This window comes from Strigops habroptila, chromosome Z (genome assembly GCF_004027225.2).
Source record: "Strigops habroptila isolate Jane chromosome Z, bStrHab1.2.pri, whole genome shotgun sequence".
In the NCBI taxonomy this organism is placed as follows: domain Eukaryota; kingdom Metazoa; phylum Chordata; class Aves; order Psittaciformes; family Psittacidae; genus Strigops; species Strigops habroptila.
This window is the reverse complement of record NC_044302.2, coordinates 77,720,152-77,735,595: the sequence shown is the minus strand read 5'-3', so window position 1 is coordinate 77,735,595 and position 15,444 is coordinate 77,720,152. Positions and strand designations below refer to the sequence as shown.

At 51.4% G+C, this 15,444-nt stretch overlaps 1 protein-coding gene across 1 annotated transcript in view; it reads left to right on the top strand.

Moving 5' to 3' along the window:
• The first annotated feature begins 14,294 nt into the window (after positions 1-14,294).
• HOMER1 (homer scaffold protein 1) overlaps positions 14,295-15,444 on the top strand; it is a 94,035-nt gene continuing 92,885 nt past the window's right edge. The window contains exon 1 of the mRNA XM_030470903.1: positions 14,295-15,407. Within this exon, the coding sequence (XP_030326763.1) occupies positions 15,403-15,407 (5 nt within the window). The 5' untranslated portion in view covers positions 14,295-15,402. The remainder of the gene's footprint in view (positions 15,408-15,444) is intronic.

Genomic DNA, 15,444 nt, shown 5'->3' with positions numbered 1-15,444 from the left:
CAGCAGTACTCCACCTTCAAAGTCATCCTTTCCTGTAAGAATGTTCGCCCACCCCTCTGGCATTTATACAGGTGCTCCATGTTCTGCCCTTGCCCAGGGATTTTTCTCTTGCCAAGTAGGTAACTATTCCCTGGTCTGCTTTCTATCATGGCAGCATGCTCTTCATGCTCTCCTCTTAACTTTCTCTATTATCTCTTCCCACCCCAACATCATCAAAAGAGCAACCCGCTTGTATAGAAAACTATCAAACTCTGTTCTGTTCGAAACCTGTACTACCCCCCTCTGTTTCCAGCTGATTATCAGCTTCTTGTACTCCTAGTAACACAGTTTCTTGCCCTCACTAAAATGCTCTCTATTCCAGAAGACTCTCAGGCCTCCTCTTTGCCATCAAGCTCCTCCTCTGCTCACAACACCAAGTCACTACTTGGTGAAGCAAATTGGTGCTTTGTCTCTTTCCTTTTGTATCAGAATGAATATTCTGCATGTCTCTGTTGCATCATACTGAAGATTAGGACTTCAATAACTTTTTATTTCTTTTCCCTCCAGGGTTCCTTTGATTGCATAGGCATTGTGGAGGCAAACTTTCTGCAAGTGATTTTCCACAAAAGCTGTGGCTGTAGAGCCAACATAAGCTCTGAGACACCATCACCTCAGAGTTTCTGCCATGCGAAGGCAGGAGTTGGAGGCTGGTTAACTAGCAGTGTACCCTGGGGTCAGTGCTGGATCTACCATTTTTCAACATCTCCAGTACTTAACTGGGTGATGGAACAGAGTGTACCCTCAGAAAGTTTGCGGATGACAAAAACTGGGAGGAATGGCTGATGCACAAGAGCTTATGTTGCCATCCAGAGGGACCTTGATGGGCTGGAGAAATGGGCTGAAAGGAACATCATCAGGTTCAAGTAGTGGAACTGAAAAGTCCTGCACGTGAGGAAGAGTAAGCCCATGCACCAGTATATGATGGGGGCTGCCTAACTGGCAGGAAGGCAACTTTACAGCAAAGGATCTGGGAGTCCTGATGGACACTAAATGGAAACCGAGCCACCAACGTGCCTTGGTGGCCAAGGCGGCCAACAGTCTCCTGGGCTGCATTAGGAGTGTCGCTGGATAGTTGAGGAAGGGGAGAACTGAGGCTGCTCAGCCAAGAGAAGAGAAGGCTCAGCGCAGACGCCATCAAGGTGTACAACTGTCTGGAGGGAGAATGTAAAGAAGGTGGACCTGGGCTCTTGCCACTGGTGCCCAGGGACAGGAGGCAGTGAGCACAAACAGGAACACAGGAGGTTCTTCCTGAATATGCGGAAACACTTGTTTACTGCGAGGCTGATGGAGCAATGGCACAGGGTGGCCAGGGAGCTGCTCGAGTCTCCATCCTTGGAGATCTTCAGAAGCCACCTGGACATGGTCCTGGGCAGCTGGCTCAAGATGGCCCTGCTTGAGCAGGGGGGATGCACAAGATGATCTCCAGAGGTCCCTTCTGGGCCATGCCATGGGCTTTCGCATGGCAGACGGGGAGTGAGTCCTTCCCCAACTGCCCTTGGAGGAGCTGCACCACGGCGCTCCCTTGGCATCGAGGACGTCACCGCGGTTTCTCTCCTGCATTACTGCTGTTTGCCAGGTTGAGAGACAGCCTCAGAGAACGCGGGGATGTCACTGGGAGGCTCCTGTGCTGTCCCCAGCCTCAGTGCTCCTCTGCAGCCGCAGGCTGTGCTCCTGTGCCTTTGGTCCAAGGCTCCTGGTGCGCACACACAGCGTGTAAGCTCCATCAGGACTGTGGACCTGCACTTGGAGCGCTGCTTTTGTGCAGAGCTTTGTGCGGTGGGGGTGCTGCGTGTCCCCCACGCAGCTGTCTGTGGCAGTGGGCAGTACTGAGGACTCCTGGCCAGTTCCTCTGCATTCCCTGACCGCCTTGTTCAGGTACCCAGTGCCGGCTCGAGCCGTGCGGGTTGTCTGGGGGAGGCAGAAGAGTAGGGGTCTGGGACTCTGGGCAGCGTCCCTGGGGGGAGCCGAGGGGGCCAGGCAGGGCAGGAGGGCAGCCCTTGGGGCTGGCTGTCCCGCAGGGCTGCTTCTGCTGCCACTTCTCAGCCCACCAGCAGACCCTTCGGGAGGCCCTTTCCTCCCCTCTCCCACCACTTTCTGGGTCTTCCTCTGCTTTTCCATTCCTAGCGCCAGGACAGCTCTGAACCTCTCTCCCTGCAGGACATGGTGCTGGGTCCTGAGGAGCGTCTGGAGCAGAGCAGCTCTGCCACGATGGCTGGCAGTAGCCAGCTGCAGCAGGCAGGGAGGCAGGAACCAGAGCCAGACGTCCCGTGCGCCATCTGCATGAACGGCATCACCGATGCAGCGTACGTGGACGGGTGCCTGCACAGCTTCTGCTTCGGCTGCATCCGGCGGTGGGCCGCCAGGAGAGCGGTGTGCCCGCTCTGCAGGAGGCCTTTCGACCGCGTTCTGCACGCGGTGCGGGCGGACGACGACTACCAGGAGTACGTGGTGAGCTCGTCCGCCCGCCGGCCGAGGCCCGTGACCAGGACGCAGCTGCGCAGCAGGTCCCCGCTGTGGCGCGACCACCTGCGCCCAAGGCCCAGCGCCCCCGGGCCCGCGACGAGGAGAAGGGGCCCGCGGGGAGGCCCCGAGGGCCGCAGTGTGAGGCAGCTCCGGAGCGCCCCGGCGCCCCCGCCCAGCAGGATGCAGCGGAGCGCCCGGCAGCCCTGGCAGAGGCACCCGTCCTGCGCTGCAACCTGGAGGCGCTGAGGGCGCGGCTGCTGGCCTTTGTGGAAAGGCAGTGAAGAGCACAACACTGAGGCACTGTGGGGCATGCTCTCCAGCCTCCCCACCTCCCCCTTCCAACCCTGGGGCAGAGATGTCCTTTAACCACCAGTCAGGACTTCTGTTGTAACGACGTGCAGAGCATCACCATAGCCATGGACAGTGGGCATGATGACAGCCCTGTCCCCCTACATCCTCCTGCAGGCACCTCCACACCTGAGGAACAGGTCCTGTCATCCGGCAGTCACAGTCCTCAGAGCCTTTCTCTGACACTTCCCTACAACAGCAGCCCAAATCCTCCGGCCCCAAAGACTGTGGCTGTGGCTGGGAGACACGACGGTGTTGCTCTTCTTTTCTGGGAACAGGCTGCCTGCTTCCCAAAAGCCATTATAGGGGAATGAGGCATGTCTGTTGATCTGCATGCCTTGGCTTTGTCTCAATCAATAAAGCAAAGCAAAGCTCCAAACCCTGAGCATCTCGGGATTGCAGCAGCATCTAGCAGGACCCCTCATAGTCTCCTGCCTTTAAGCTTTCCCCCAGAAGCCCCACCATGAACCTTGCACGTTTCCAGATGCCCCTGAACAATGGCTCAATTTCTAAGTGGAAACTGTAATGAGAGGTGTCCTTCAGGGGTCCCTGCATGGACCAGTAATGCTTAGTGTCTTCATCAGTGACACAGACAGTGGGATCGAGTGCATCCTCAGGAAGTTTGCAGATGACACTCAGCTGAGGGCTGCAGTTGATAGGCCAGAGGGAAGGGAGGCTATCCAGAGGCACCTGGACAGCCTTGGGGAGTGGGGCCACGCAAACCTTGTGAAGTTTAACAAGGCCAAGTGCAAAGTCCCGCACCTGGATCAGGGCAGTCTCTCACAACAATCCATACTAGGTGCTGAATGGGTTGAGAGGAGCCCTGTAGAGGACAATTTGGAGGAGACTGGTGGCTAAACAATTGGACATGAGCCATCGTGTCCACTCATAGCCCAGAAAGCCCAATTCTGTTTAGAAGCTTTCCAGTACAACTTCGGGTCATCATTTTTTTTCTCTGACTGAGCAAAGTTTATATATATTTCCCTTGCTACTCGCTTGCTTACTGCCCATGAAGGTCTCAGGTCTCCTACAGTATAGGAACAGATGATGAAAGAGGGCTGCAGAGCCTGGTACTGTGTTACTCCTGATACCACAAGGTTCAGGGAACTCGGAGGCAGTGGTTTGCTGAAAGCTATTCAACTAGCCAAAGTGTTTTGGCCAAAATTTACTAACCAAGTTTACTACCAACAATAGATGTCAATTTCTACAAAGAGGCCAAAGCTAGTGCCAGTATTCTTTGCTACTAATGCTGTTACATATGTGCAAATGCTACTTTGATGAGAAATTCTCTCATGTTTGGTGTGCTGGGGGCGTGAGGGAAGCCAGTGTGTTTTCCTTACACAAAGGGAAATAAAACTACAGTAAGAGGTTTGGCACAGCAAAAATAATGAAAATACACATCTACTAGAGAAGCGATTAAGTCATGTAAGCTGCAGTGATATGCTTTCCATGAGTTTACGAAGGCCATCCATGCTCAGAGCTTGTGGCTAAGGAGCAGGTGCATTGCTCTCCCTTGTAAGAGGACCGACACAGCTCACTAATGAAGTCTTACCAAACCGCTGCCTTTCTCAGTGCTGAAGCAGCAGTGGGTGCTTGCAGTGTGTGTACAGCTGCAGACAGAAGCACCTCGCTGCCTCCTGAGGGCCGGTGGGCCCTCTGCCAGTGGGCTCACCCAGGAGGACCTGGCAGCCATGCTGAGGCAGTCCACGGCCTTGCCGATGGCACTGTCGCATGAGGCACCTGCTGACAGCAGCGATTCAGTGCTTAGCCTTGCTCTCACCCCTCTTCTGACTTGGTCCATCACCATCATTTTCACTAGAGAGAGTGGCTGGGGCAGTGGCAAGGGTGGCCTCTGTGAGGAGAGCCCGGGGCTGCTCATTTCTCAGAGGGCGAGTTGTGCCCTTTGTGGCGCCTCCCGTAAGGCAGACATCGATTTACACTGGAAAGCTTCCCGAGGCTTATCCAGGTCCTATGAAGTCAGTGACTCTGCTGTCTAAAGTTAAAGGGCTAACTGCAGTAGAAAGCAGGGTGCCTGGAGCAGGAGGGCTTCTTCCCTACGGCACCTCTCAGGAACTGCAGCCTGTAGTGACTTTCAGATGACACACGCTGGTCAGCTGAACTGTAGCAGAGTATCTCCGTTTACATGGCTAAAATTAACACCAAGCAGGCTGAAAGGTAAATACTTAGTAAAGGTGGTTCAGCCTCTTCTGTCCTGGTGGTTTGCACTGGCTTAAGCGCTTCTGACTGAGAATACAGTGAGCAGACAAGGCCTAAATACCTGGCTGTGCACAGGCACAGGGAGAGGCATGCTGCTGCCTCTGGGACTACATCTGGCTGGCGACTGGTCCCCAGTGGTACTCCTCAGGGTTCAGCCCTAGGGTCAGTCCTATTGCCAATCCGATCAGTTAGTCTTTCCCACATCTCATGTCTCCCAGAAGATGCAGAGCACGCATGCCAACTTTGAAGTCAACCTAAACTAGAATTACACAGGTAATGTAGCAAGGGGGAGTTAAGTTCCCCTGAACAGAATCCAGCTACTTAACTGTAAAGTCACCCTCTCTTTCATTTCATGCTTCTTCCTCTTCCACTTAAAATCTACTTCTGTGGTGCTTCTTCCAGCCTTTGTAAAAGAAGTGTGACCAGCAGGTCAGAGGAGGTGATCCTGCCCCTCTACTCTGCTCTTGTGAGACCTCACTTGGAGTATTGTGTACAGTTCTGGTGTCTTCAACATAAGGACAGGGAGCTGTTGGAGCAAGTCTAGAGGAGGGCCACGAGGATGATAATGGGGCTGCAGCATCTCCCTTACGAAGACAGGCTGAGAAAGTTGGGGCTGTTCAGCCTGAAGAAGAGAAGGCTGCGTGGAGACCTCATAGCAGCCTTCCAGTATCTGAAGGGGGCCTATAAGGATGTTGGAGATGGACTCTTCATCAGGGACAAGGGGTAATGGGCTTAAACTTAAACAGGGAAGATTTAGCTTACATGTAACGAAGAAATTCTTTACTGTAAGAGTGCTGAGGCACTGGAGCAGGTTTCTCAAGGAACTTGTGGATGCTCCATCCCGGCTGTGTTCAAGGCCAGACTGGACAGAGCCTTGAGCAACATGGCTTAGTGTGAGGTGTCCCTGCCCATGGCGGGGGGGTTGGAACTAGATGATCTTTAGGTCCTTTCCAAGCCTAACTATTCTATGATTCTATGATTCTATGATAATACAAGCCTTTTGTTCCAGGCAGGTAGAGACCTAAGTTTCCACTAGGAAATGCATACATTCCAAGTAATGCAATACACAAGGCTTCCTTGAGAGAGGTTTTCCTTCACTGCAGATGCTCTTCCATGCAGATCCATCCTATCCATTGGATGAGGTGTTAATTCTGTGCAAAAAATGCCTACAGTCACGTGATTATCAGAACATGTATATATGCAAGGAAGTTCCAAAGCTTTCCCGTGCATCCTCAGCTGTGGAATTTCTAACCTTTGAGATCCTAATGAAAGAACCTTTCAGTGCAATCTCTGTCCTTAAAGAATCCCCACCATAAAAGCCAAATCCCACCCTGTGGCATCATATTGTCCCACATGGCCACCAGCAGGACAGAGTCACTTGGCCACTCAGAATAACTAGTATGATTTATAGTTTACCACCATTACACAGACAGCACTGGGCAGGGGGGAAATGCAGGTGGAGCCTGTGGGTTTCTCTGCTGTGTTCTGACAGCAGAGGAATGACATGCTGGGTCTTTTACCTGCATCTGGAGTAAACACTTGCCCTGCTGAGCACACTCCTGTCCAATTTCAGCTACCAGTTTGGAACAGTTCTGTCCACTCATTCAGACCCCATTTCACGCTCTCCTCTTTTAGCTCTTCAAGTCTATACTATCTTCGACTCGCCAGTTCCAGCTTATAACATCAGACATCTCTATTCACTGTCCTACCAGTCTGAAGCTTCCCTTCTACCCTCCAGCTTAGATTTTCCCCATCCTAGTGTTTTGTACAATCCGTTTCCCTGCCTGCTACCTTTCTCAAACTTCTCTCACCGGGTTTTAGCCCCAGGTCTTTATCTGATCTCTTTACCTAATCAGATGAAGATCAGATCTGATCTGATCTTCATCTGATCTCATTCTCAATACACTGCTTCCTACTCCTTTGCCTGCCATTTCTCTCTCTGGACCACAGTCATGGTTTCTCCTTGGACTTCTTCCTGTTTTCCCATAATGTGAAAACCTGCTCTGACTTTTTATCAAGCTTTTTCCAGTCTGAAAGCTTTCTTCGCTCTTCAGCATGAGCTGCAGAATGGCACTGGAGCAATCTTTAGAGATTTGTAAGTGAATTCCCAAATGTGTGTGACTTTTCTTTTTCCCCTCAAGTTTACCCCATTGTAAATTAGAAAAAAACCTGCCAGAGGAATAGAAGAAAACTAAAAAAGGGGGGGTGGGGTGGGGGAGGGGGAAGGATATTGAGACTGTTCATGACATTTCAGTTTTCTGCTTCACAGCATGAAGATGTTAGTGCTTCTTGAACCTTGGTCAAAATTTTCTCATACAGAAAAAACCCTTTGTGTATGCTAGGACTTCATTCTCAGCAGCAGCTGAGGTCCAGGCACATGGAAACTCTGTGGAAAGAGTTGGAAATTCTGCATGTTCTCCACAGAAAGATTTACAGAAATAAAGCATAATTTTCTCCAAATATGGGTCTTTCAGAGTCTCAGAAAAACTCATCTCTAAGAAGGAAAACTCAGGCAGAAGATAGAGTGTTTTCTTCAAATATTCACAGATTCTATTGATTCTACTGCTAGAACATCTATAGGAACTTTTAAAAGGTAAGTAGAAAGGAAGAACTGCACAATACAGAAGCTAGTTAGTTATTCTAAGGCAATCTCATATTCACTAATGAATGAGTGCTTTGTACAGTACAGACTTTCAGACCCCAAGAAATAAAAATACTAACCTATTATTTCAAAGATAGAAATAATGGATATGGAAAGCATGGGTGATGTTTGGAATTTGCTATTTCAACTAGAAATCAAATTGGTCTGGTATGGCAGCAATGATCAAAAAGAAAAATGCCATATGATTGCTGTAACTCTTTCTGAAAACACAAACCATATTGTCTATAATGTAAATATTACTAAAAAAACTTTTTCATCAGAGTGTGGTTTTTCAGATGTGATTCACAGAGCACACACTAGAAAAGAAGACTCATTGTGTACTGGTACAGTTTTGCCAAGAAAGGAATGCTGTTGTGAAGGTTCCACAATGCCATTATTGCTACATTTCAAAACTCAAAAGTAAAAAAATACACTTCTTTTTTACAATATTTTTATCATCTTCATCTGAAACTGCAAAATTTCCAGCAAGGCTTTTGGGAAGCAAAGCTGAGTATCTAGACAAACGTGGAGTAATTAGAAATGACAAGCTGACAGAATCTGTCTACTGGCATAAAGTGTGCTTTCTGTATGGTCAGAAAAAACACTGAAGCAAATTAGAGCCACCACTGGCTAAAAAATTAAAGCGTTACTCAGGACTCAGCATCTTCAAAAAATCCCTGTAGGGGTTTAGTGCCAGAGAGCTGTGTGGGAGATGTGCAATCTATTTCTGAGGATAGGACAATGAAATGTTGGAAGTGGGTGCCGGAAAACTAGCATTCACTGACAGCAGGACAGAGTTGGAAATACTGGACCATAAGGCATTTCAGGGAATTATGTCATACAGTTGCTTTCAGAATCAAACCTAGTCTTAGTTTGAGATCACCGTGTTTACTTGAATATAAGGCAACACTTATGTTTCTCCATCTATTCCAGGAGAAAAAACTGTGAATGTAAATTTCTCTGGAATCCCTCCAGGTCCACCTGATACGACAGTGAAGATTCTTCTGGGCCGATGAAAATGCAGCCTGAAACCCTGGACTCACAGAAGAGGATGCCACTTACTCTCTTCCCCTCTTTTCTCCACTTCATTTATAAACTAAATGCAGATACTGCAAGGGAAATGATGGAGAACTGATCCCACTCACTGAAAGAAGCATGTGTGTGGGGAGGAAGGTTGGTGATTAGACAGGAGAAAGGAGGGCAAGAAAAATGCATAAAGGAGTAGGAGGCAGGAAGAGACACTAAATAGCAGCAATGGATGAGAAGTGAGGGAAGTGTGAGGTGCTGGCTCCTCATGTCCAAAGGCAATAAACATCCTCAGTTACCTCAGGGATTTTGGAATTTACACTCTTTTAGTATTAAACCATGCAGCTGATGTAAGGGAGCAGCAGCAGTACCCCAGCCCAGAGCACTCCAGAAAGTGGTGTCTGCAGGCTGTGAGGCGCTAGAGGAAGGATGTCTCCATGCTTTCACCTATCTTCACCTCCTCCCACATGGATGCAGTGATGGCTGCCATCCATGACTACTTTTCAGTTTCTTTTGCACCAGGCCCTTGTTTTGGAAGGCTACTCTTGAAGCTACCAGTTCCTTGAAGATCAACAACCTTTAGGGTGCCAGGAAAAATATCTATATTGGGTTTTACTCATTTATCCTTTTGCCCTTTAATAGCTCTTTTTGCTCCATTGCTTGTGTTTAGCTCACCCAAAATATTTGGAGAGCGTAATAATACGGGATTTTAGTTTGATAAATCAAACAAGCCAACTTTTGTTTTAATACTCTCAAGTAACAGCTGTGAGGTTCTCTAAACATACTTAGAGCTTCTCTCTGGTTTTGGTGCAGCTAGAATTCCTTTCTTTTGAGTGTGCTGACTAAAACTGAACAAGGAATTGACAGTCAAATCTTTTCAGTGCTTTTACCAGGCAAATGAGATTTCCCTCTCTTTTACATGCATGATAGCTCCCAACCAATCTACGATCACCCAGTACAGACCTGTTTTTGCATGGAGAAAACAGAGGTACCATGGAAGGTTAGGCAAAATGCAGAAACCAGAGGTGCTTCTTGCTAATGACACAAAGAAGGGAGGAGAGGCTGATGCACAAGAGGTTATGCTGTCATCCAGAGGGACTTCGAAGGCTGGAGAAAAGGGCTGAAAGAAACATCATCAAGTAGTGGAAACGAAAAGTCCTGTACTTGAGGAGGAGCAAACCCATGCACCAGTATAGGCTGGGGGTTGCCTAAATGGAAGGCTCAGCGGGTAACACATCAAAGTGTACAACTGTCTGGAGGGAGAATGTAAAGAAGGTGGACCTGGGCTCTTGCCACTGGTGCCCAGGGACAGGAGGCAGTGAGCACAAACAGGAACACAGGAGGTTCCTCCTGAATATGCGGAAACACTTGTTTACTGCGAGGCTGATGGAGCAATGGCACAGGGTGGCCAGGGAGCTGCTCGAGTCTCCATCCTTGGAGATCTTCAGAAGCCACCTGGACATGGTCCTGGGCAGCTGGCTCAAGATGGCCCTGCTTGAGCAGGGGGGATGCACAAGATGATCTCCAGAGGTCCCTTCTGGGCCATGCCATGGGCTTTCGCATGGCAGACGGGGAGTGAGTCCTTCCCCAACTGCCCTTGGAGGAGCTGCACCACGGCGCTCCCTTGGCATCGAGGACGTCACCGCGGTTTCTCTCCTGCATTACTGCTGTTTGCCAGGTTGAGAGACAGCCTCAGAGAACGCGGGGATGTCACTGGGAGGCTCCTGTGCTGTCCCCAGCCTCAGTGCTCCTCTGCAGCCGCAGGCTGTGCTCCTGTGCCTTTGGTCCAAGGCTCCTGGTGCGCACACACAGCGTGTAAGCTCCATCAGGACTGTGGACCTGCACTTGGAGCATTGCTTTTGTGCAGGTCCACAGTCACTCTCTTCCCCTCTTTTCTGTACCCTTTTGTCTATGCTTTTTAGCCTTCTCCCAGAAACCCCAGAATGAGTCCTGCACATTTCCACAAGCTTCAGGACACCATCCCAACTTTTAGGATGGGATCAAGAACATCTTAGGTAGGAATTAATGGTGGCTACAAATCACTGAGCTATCAACTGGTACAGATCTGGTTTTGTATGGAGAGAACAGAGGTACCATGGAAGGTTTGGCAAAATACCCATCCTTGCTGTGCTTCTTGCTTTTCCAACTCTGTTCTGCAGCTCTTCGAGAAATTTGGGCAGGCCAGTCGCTATGTCGACACTCATCAGGCTCAGATGCAGATAGCACAGCCATCTGTTTTTTTCCAGTGTATAGTTATCCCACTCAGAAGTTCGACCCAACATTCCTTCCAGCAGCATTGATACTGCTGCCAAGTTTACAGGTGTTGCCCCAGCTGGTTGGCCATTCAGGGCAATGGTGTCAGAACAGGGTTTGGCAGCTCATTCGTTTACTAGGAATAATAATGCCAGGAATACGCTACTTCAGAGCAGCAAACAGCAGTCTTTCTCCTGCACCACCCTGGGCTTTGCCCTACCTGAAGCCATCCGTCTCATTTGATTGTGGCACAGCTTGGTATCTTTGCACAGTACCAGCCAGTGACCTGCTGGTAGTTTCCACTAGGCTTGTACTACAGCTCAAGACTGCCTCTGTCAGAGTGCTTGAGACAAAGAAGTGTTCTAAATTAGCAGAGAAAAAAACCCAAAACAAAACAACCAATTTAGAGCTGAACCTCTTGTCATCATTATTAGTTTTTTCCATGTTATATTACTTCCGTCTTCTAAGTAAAGCGATTGTGTATTGTTTGTCCTGTTAATGTCTATGATTTAATTGCCTAGCTTGCTTTCCTTGTATCTGAGTGTTCAGTTCAGCCTTAGCTAACATATGTCACCTTAGGTTTGGATCACGTATTAATTTGGGAATGGCAAGACAGATTTCAGTAAGCTTGGCAATCATAAACAAAGGCTTTTTCCATAAGATAAATAATGTTAATTCAACCAAATCAACCTGGAAACTGATCAAAAATGTAAAAGGGCATAATTGAGACAAAGCTTGAGGCTTAGAGAAAGCTGACGGACCTGGAGAAACAGTGTCAGTAAATATGGAAGGGAAGTAATCAATTATGTGGAGCTTCTACACTTAACTAATAAGCAATTAACACTGTTTAAATGAAGATTTAAGAAGAAAAGAGATAAATCCATTAGATTTACTTGGAGTGATGCTTTCTTTGTCCTTGCAGCTCTGTTATCGCACCTGGGGATCTTATCTATGCCAGCACTCATATTTTATTACTTATAGAGGAGCATAAAATATATAGGGCATTTCACAAGTCAGTAAAGACACTCCTGGTATCCCATACAGGGTTGTTGTGAAGACAGCAGTGTTTCTTTGCTTCTGAATTTGTTCACACCTCTGATTCTCAAGGGAGCATGCAATCCTTTCCCCAAGGGCTCAGTGTGTGTTTGGTTTCTTTTATATTTTTTCTTTTATCTTCCATCTCTGGGATTTCTGGGTTTGCATCCATACGGTGGGAAAACATACTTCATGCAAGACAAATATGAGAACAAGTTGAAAGGCAGACAGATGGAGGCATCTCTGTGATATCTAAACAAAATACTGTGGATGGAGCGAAATACTAAAGCACTTGCATTAGTGTGTGAGTTTGAGCTGACAGAACAAAACTGATGCAACAGAGTTACTCATATGTGGATTTAGAGCCTTAGTTTCTTTGCTCTTGAGCTGCCGTTACTGCATGCAAAATGTCATGGGGGACTTCTAGAAGCTAATGAATCTAGGCTCCCAGCTACTTGCCACCAAGGCATGCATTTATAAGCTGTGTGTTGTTTATGCTTGCCTCATCTGCATAATTTGTGGTCGTAGTCTCCCTCATTCTTATCACTCATCATATGGAAGAAAGAACTGTTGTGGATCTTCATCTTTCTCCCACCAACACTGGGGACTGCCTCAAACAGTTTTACTGATGGAAGCCTGTACATTTAATTTTATTTTTAGTGGAAAATACATAGAGCTTCATATATTTCAGAGTTAGCACGTGAAACCAAACCAAGAAATGGCAGTGCAGTCAAGAAAAGAAATGCAGCCTCATCATAACCAGGCATGTTCTGAGCATTGTCCACAACAAACCTGAGACTGTTGCCACTCAGTCTGACGTTTTTGTAGCCTTTACTTTAGGTTGTGAGAAATGGGAAACTGAGGAAGCTGCTGTTTTCCCCCTTGTGAGGCAGTCCGCCTTGCTGCTGCTGCTAGGCAATGATTCATGCTAGCTTTCTTTAGGCTTGTTTTTGTTTGGAGAAGGTTTCCTTTGACATTTAATCTGTCATCTTCACTCTTCCTATAGCTGATTACTTTTAGAGGTTAAAATATTGAAGCAGGGGTCTGTAAAAGCATGTGAAGGTGTGAATTAAAGTAACTTTTGAAAATGCCTGCCCGTACTTTGCGGAAATCAGACTGTTAGGTACATCCTGTTGCTGTTTCCAGCCTCTTGCTGGTAGTAGAGATCTTATGAAAGGACAAACTACCTTTTGTTAAAGCAACAGCTGGGAACATTCCATTGTAGGTTTTGTTGTGCATTGCAACGCCATAACATCCACTGGTGAAACTTGGTCATCTTCCATTTTTATGTTGTGTTTGACATCTAGCCAATCTTACTGATATCCCCTTCTTACGCTCGTTATAGCTTCAATATGCCACTGGTGGCAACTACATCACTTAAGCAGGACAATACCATGAAAATACTGGAAGTGGTCCCAGAAGTCACAAAAAGCTGGGATGTGTGTTCCACCCTGGGATATTCCACTGCCGCTGGCATTGCTTAGGTGCAGTTATACCTGAGCTTTATAAACGCAGGAAATCGTGAGGAGTTAGTGAAGTGTTTGCTAAACCTAAGACGAGGCAGGTGCCCGGTTAGGTAGCGGCTAGTGCTGGAGCTGGGGCTATTCGATTTGTAAGCAGTAGCACATGCTCTCTGCCGGCATGGCACCATTGACGCACTGAGCCAAAACGTGGTGTGGCGAGCGTACGGTGCTGTTTCTCTGCAATCCTGCTAGCACGGGCGTGCTGGAGGCTGCATTTAGCGGGGCAGTTCTGGAATGGCGGCTGGGTTTCCCCCCCCCGTTCGGCCGGTAACGCTGCCGGGTTGAGGCGCGTTCGGGCAGGGAGCTCTGCCCGGCAGGGCGCGTCGCGCCGCTCCGCCGCGGGCCGAGAGCCTGACTGCTGCCGCATTCCGGAGCGGCCCCCCACCCCGCCCGCGGCGCGCCCCCGCCGCCCGTTTGCGCCGAGCCGCCGCAGGCCGCAACACCCGGAGCGGGCGGGCGCGGGGCGCGGCGGCGGGCGCGCGCAGCGTTGCCGTGGAGACGGCACCGCAGGGGGCGGGGGCGGGAGGAGGCGGTGCACGGAGGCGGCCGCGCCGCGCCGGGCTCAAGCACACACCCCGCCCCCCCCCCCGCGCCGCCATTCCCTATTATAGAAGAGCTTCCGGCGGCGTGGAGCACTCTGACATCATCCTCCGCACCCCGGTGACGTCAGCGCCGGGAGCGGTGCGTGACGTGAGTGCGTAGGGAGGCGCGGTGACGTGTGCTATTTAAAGCTCCCCGGGAGGAGGATGGAGGCAGAGTGGGCAGGTGCCGTCGCGAGCGGTGGCTGGTTGGCTGTGTGCGGCCGCAGCGCCCCGTAGGGCAGAGCGCGGACGTGCGGCCCGACCCGGCCCGGCTCTCCCCTCCCCTTCACTTCACCCGGGAGGAGCGGGACGGAGGCGCGGGCTGCGTCTGCCCACCGCGAGGGGACGGGCGGGCGGTGGCGGAGGTGTGAGGCAGGGCGGGGGAGGTGAGCAGGCAGCGGCCGCGGCTCAGAGGCACCGGAGCAGCCGCGCACCGGCTGACGCGGCGATCGCTCCTTCCCGTCCCACCGGCGGGGCTGAGCCCGCGGCCCCGCCGCAGAGCAGCGCGGGCTCGGCGGCGGCAGCCCCTCCCGCTGGTAGCCCCCGACCCGCCGCGCCCCAGGACGATGCCCGCCCGCTCGCTGCAGAAGAAGGCGTGACGGCGAGGCGCGGAGCCGCCGCCGCGGGAAGGAGGAGCGGCGCCCCGCACCTCCGCAGCCGGGGGTGGGCGGGCAAGCGAATCGGGGGAGCGCGGCGGCAGCAGCCCGCCACCAGACGCCTCACGCCGGGAGTCCCATGCCAGCGCCGGTGCCGCGGTTCGCTGTGCTTTCTCGGGAAAATGCTCCGGTGCCCGCCGCGCTGCCGGTAGGGCTGCTGGGGGGAGCGGCGGCGTGGAGCCCTGCGCGCACCGCCTGCCCTATCCCGCTCCGCCTCTGAGGCGCACAGAGCCCTCGGCGGCCGCTCTCGTCCCGGCCAGAAGCGCCGCAGCCGCCGCCAGCCCCTCGCGGAGAAGGCGAGCGCCTCCGCGTCCGCCCGCAGGAGGGGATCCGTCTGCCCCCGGAGCCACCGCCACCACCCGCCCGGGGGCCGGAGCCGCTGCCTGCGGGCGCCCGGTGGGGCCGACGGCCATGGGAGCCCGGCCCGCGGGGGGCGCTCCCTAGGGCGCGGGCGGCCCCGCTCGGCCCGGCAGCTGCCAGCCGGCGGCGCGGCCCCCCGGGCCTGCACGGCGCGGCCCGCCTAGCGCAGCGGCCCGCCGCCACGGGGCTGCGGAGCTGCCGGCGCGGCCAGGAGCGCCCCGGGGACGCGGCACCGCCGGCGCCCGGCGCCGCCGGCCGCCATGGGGTAAGGATCTTGCGGGGGGCTGCCGGGCTGGTGCCGG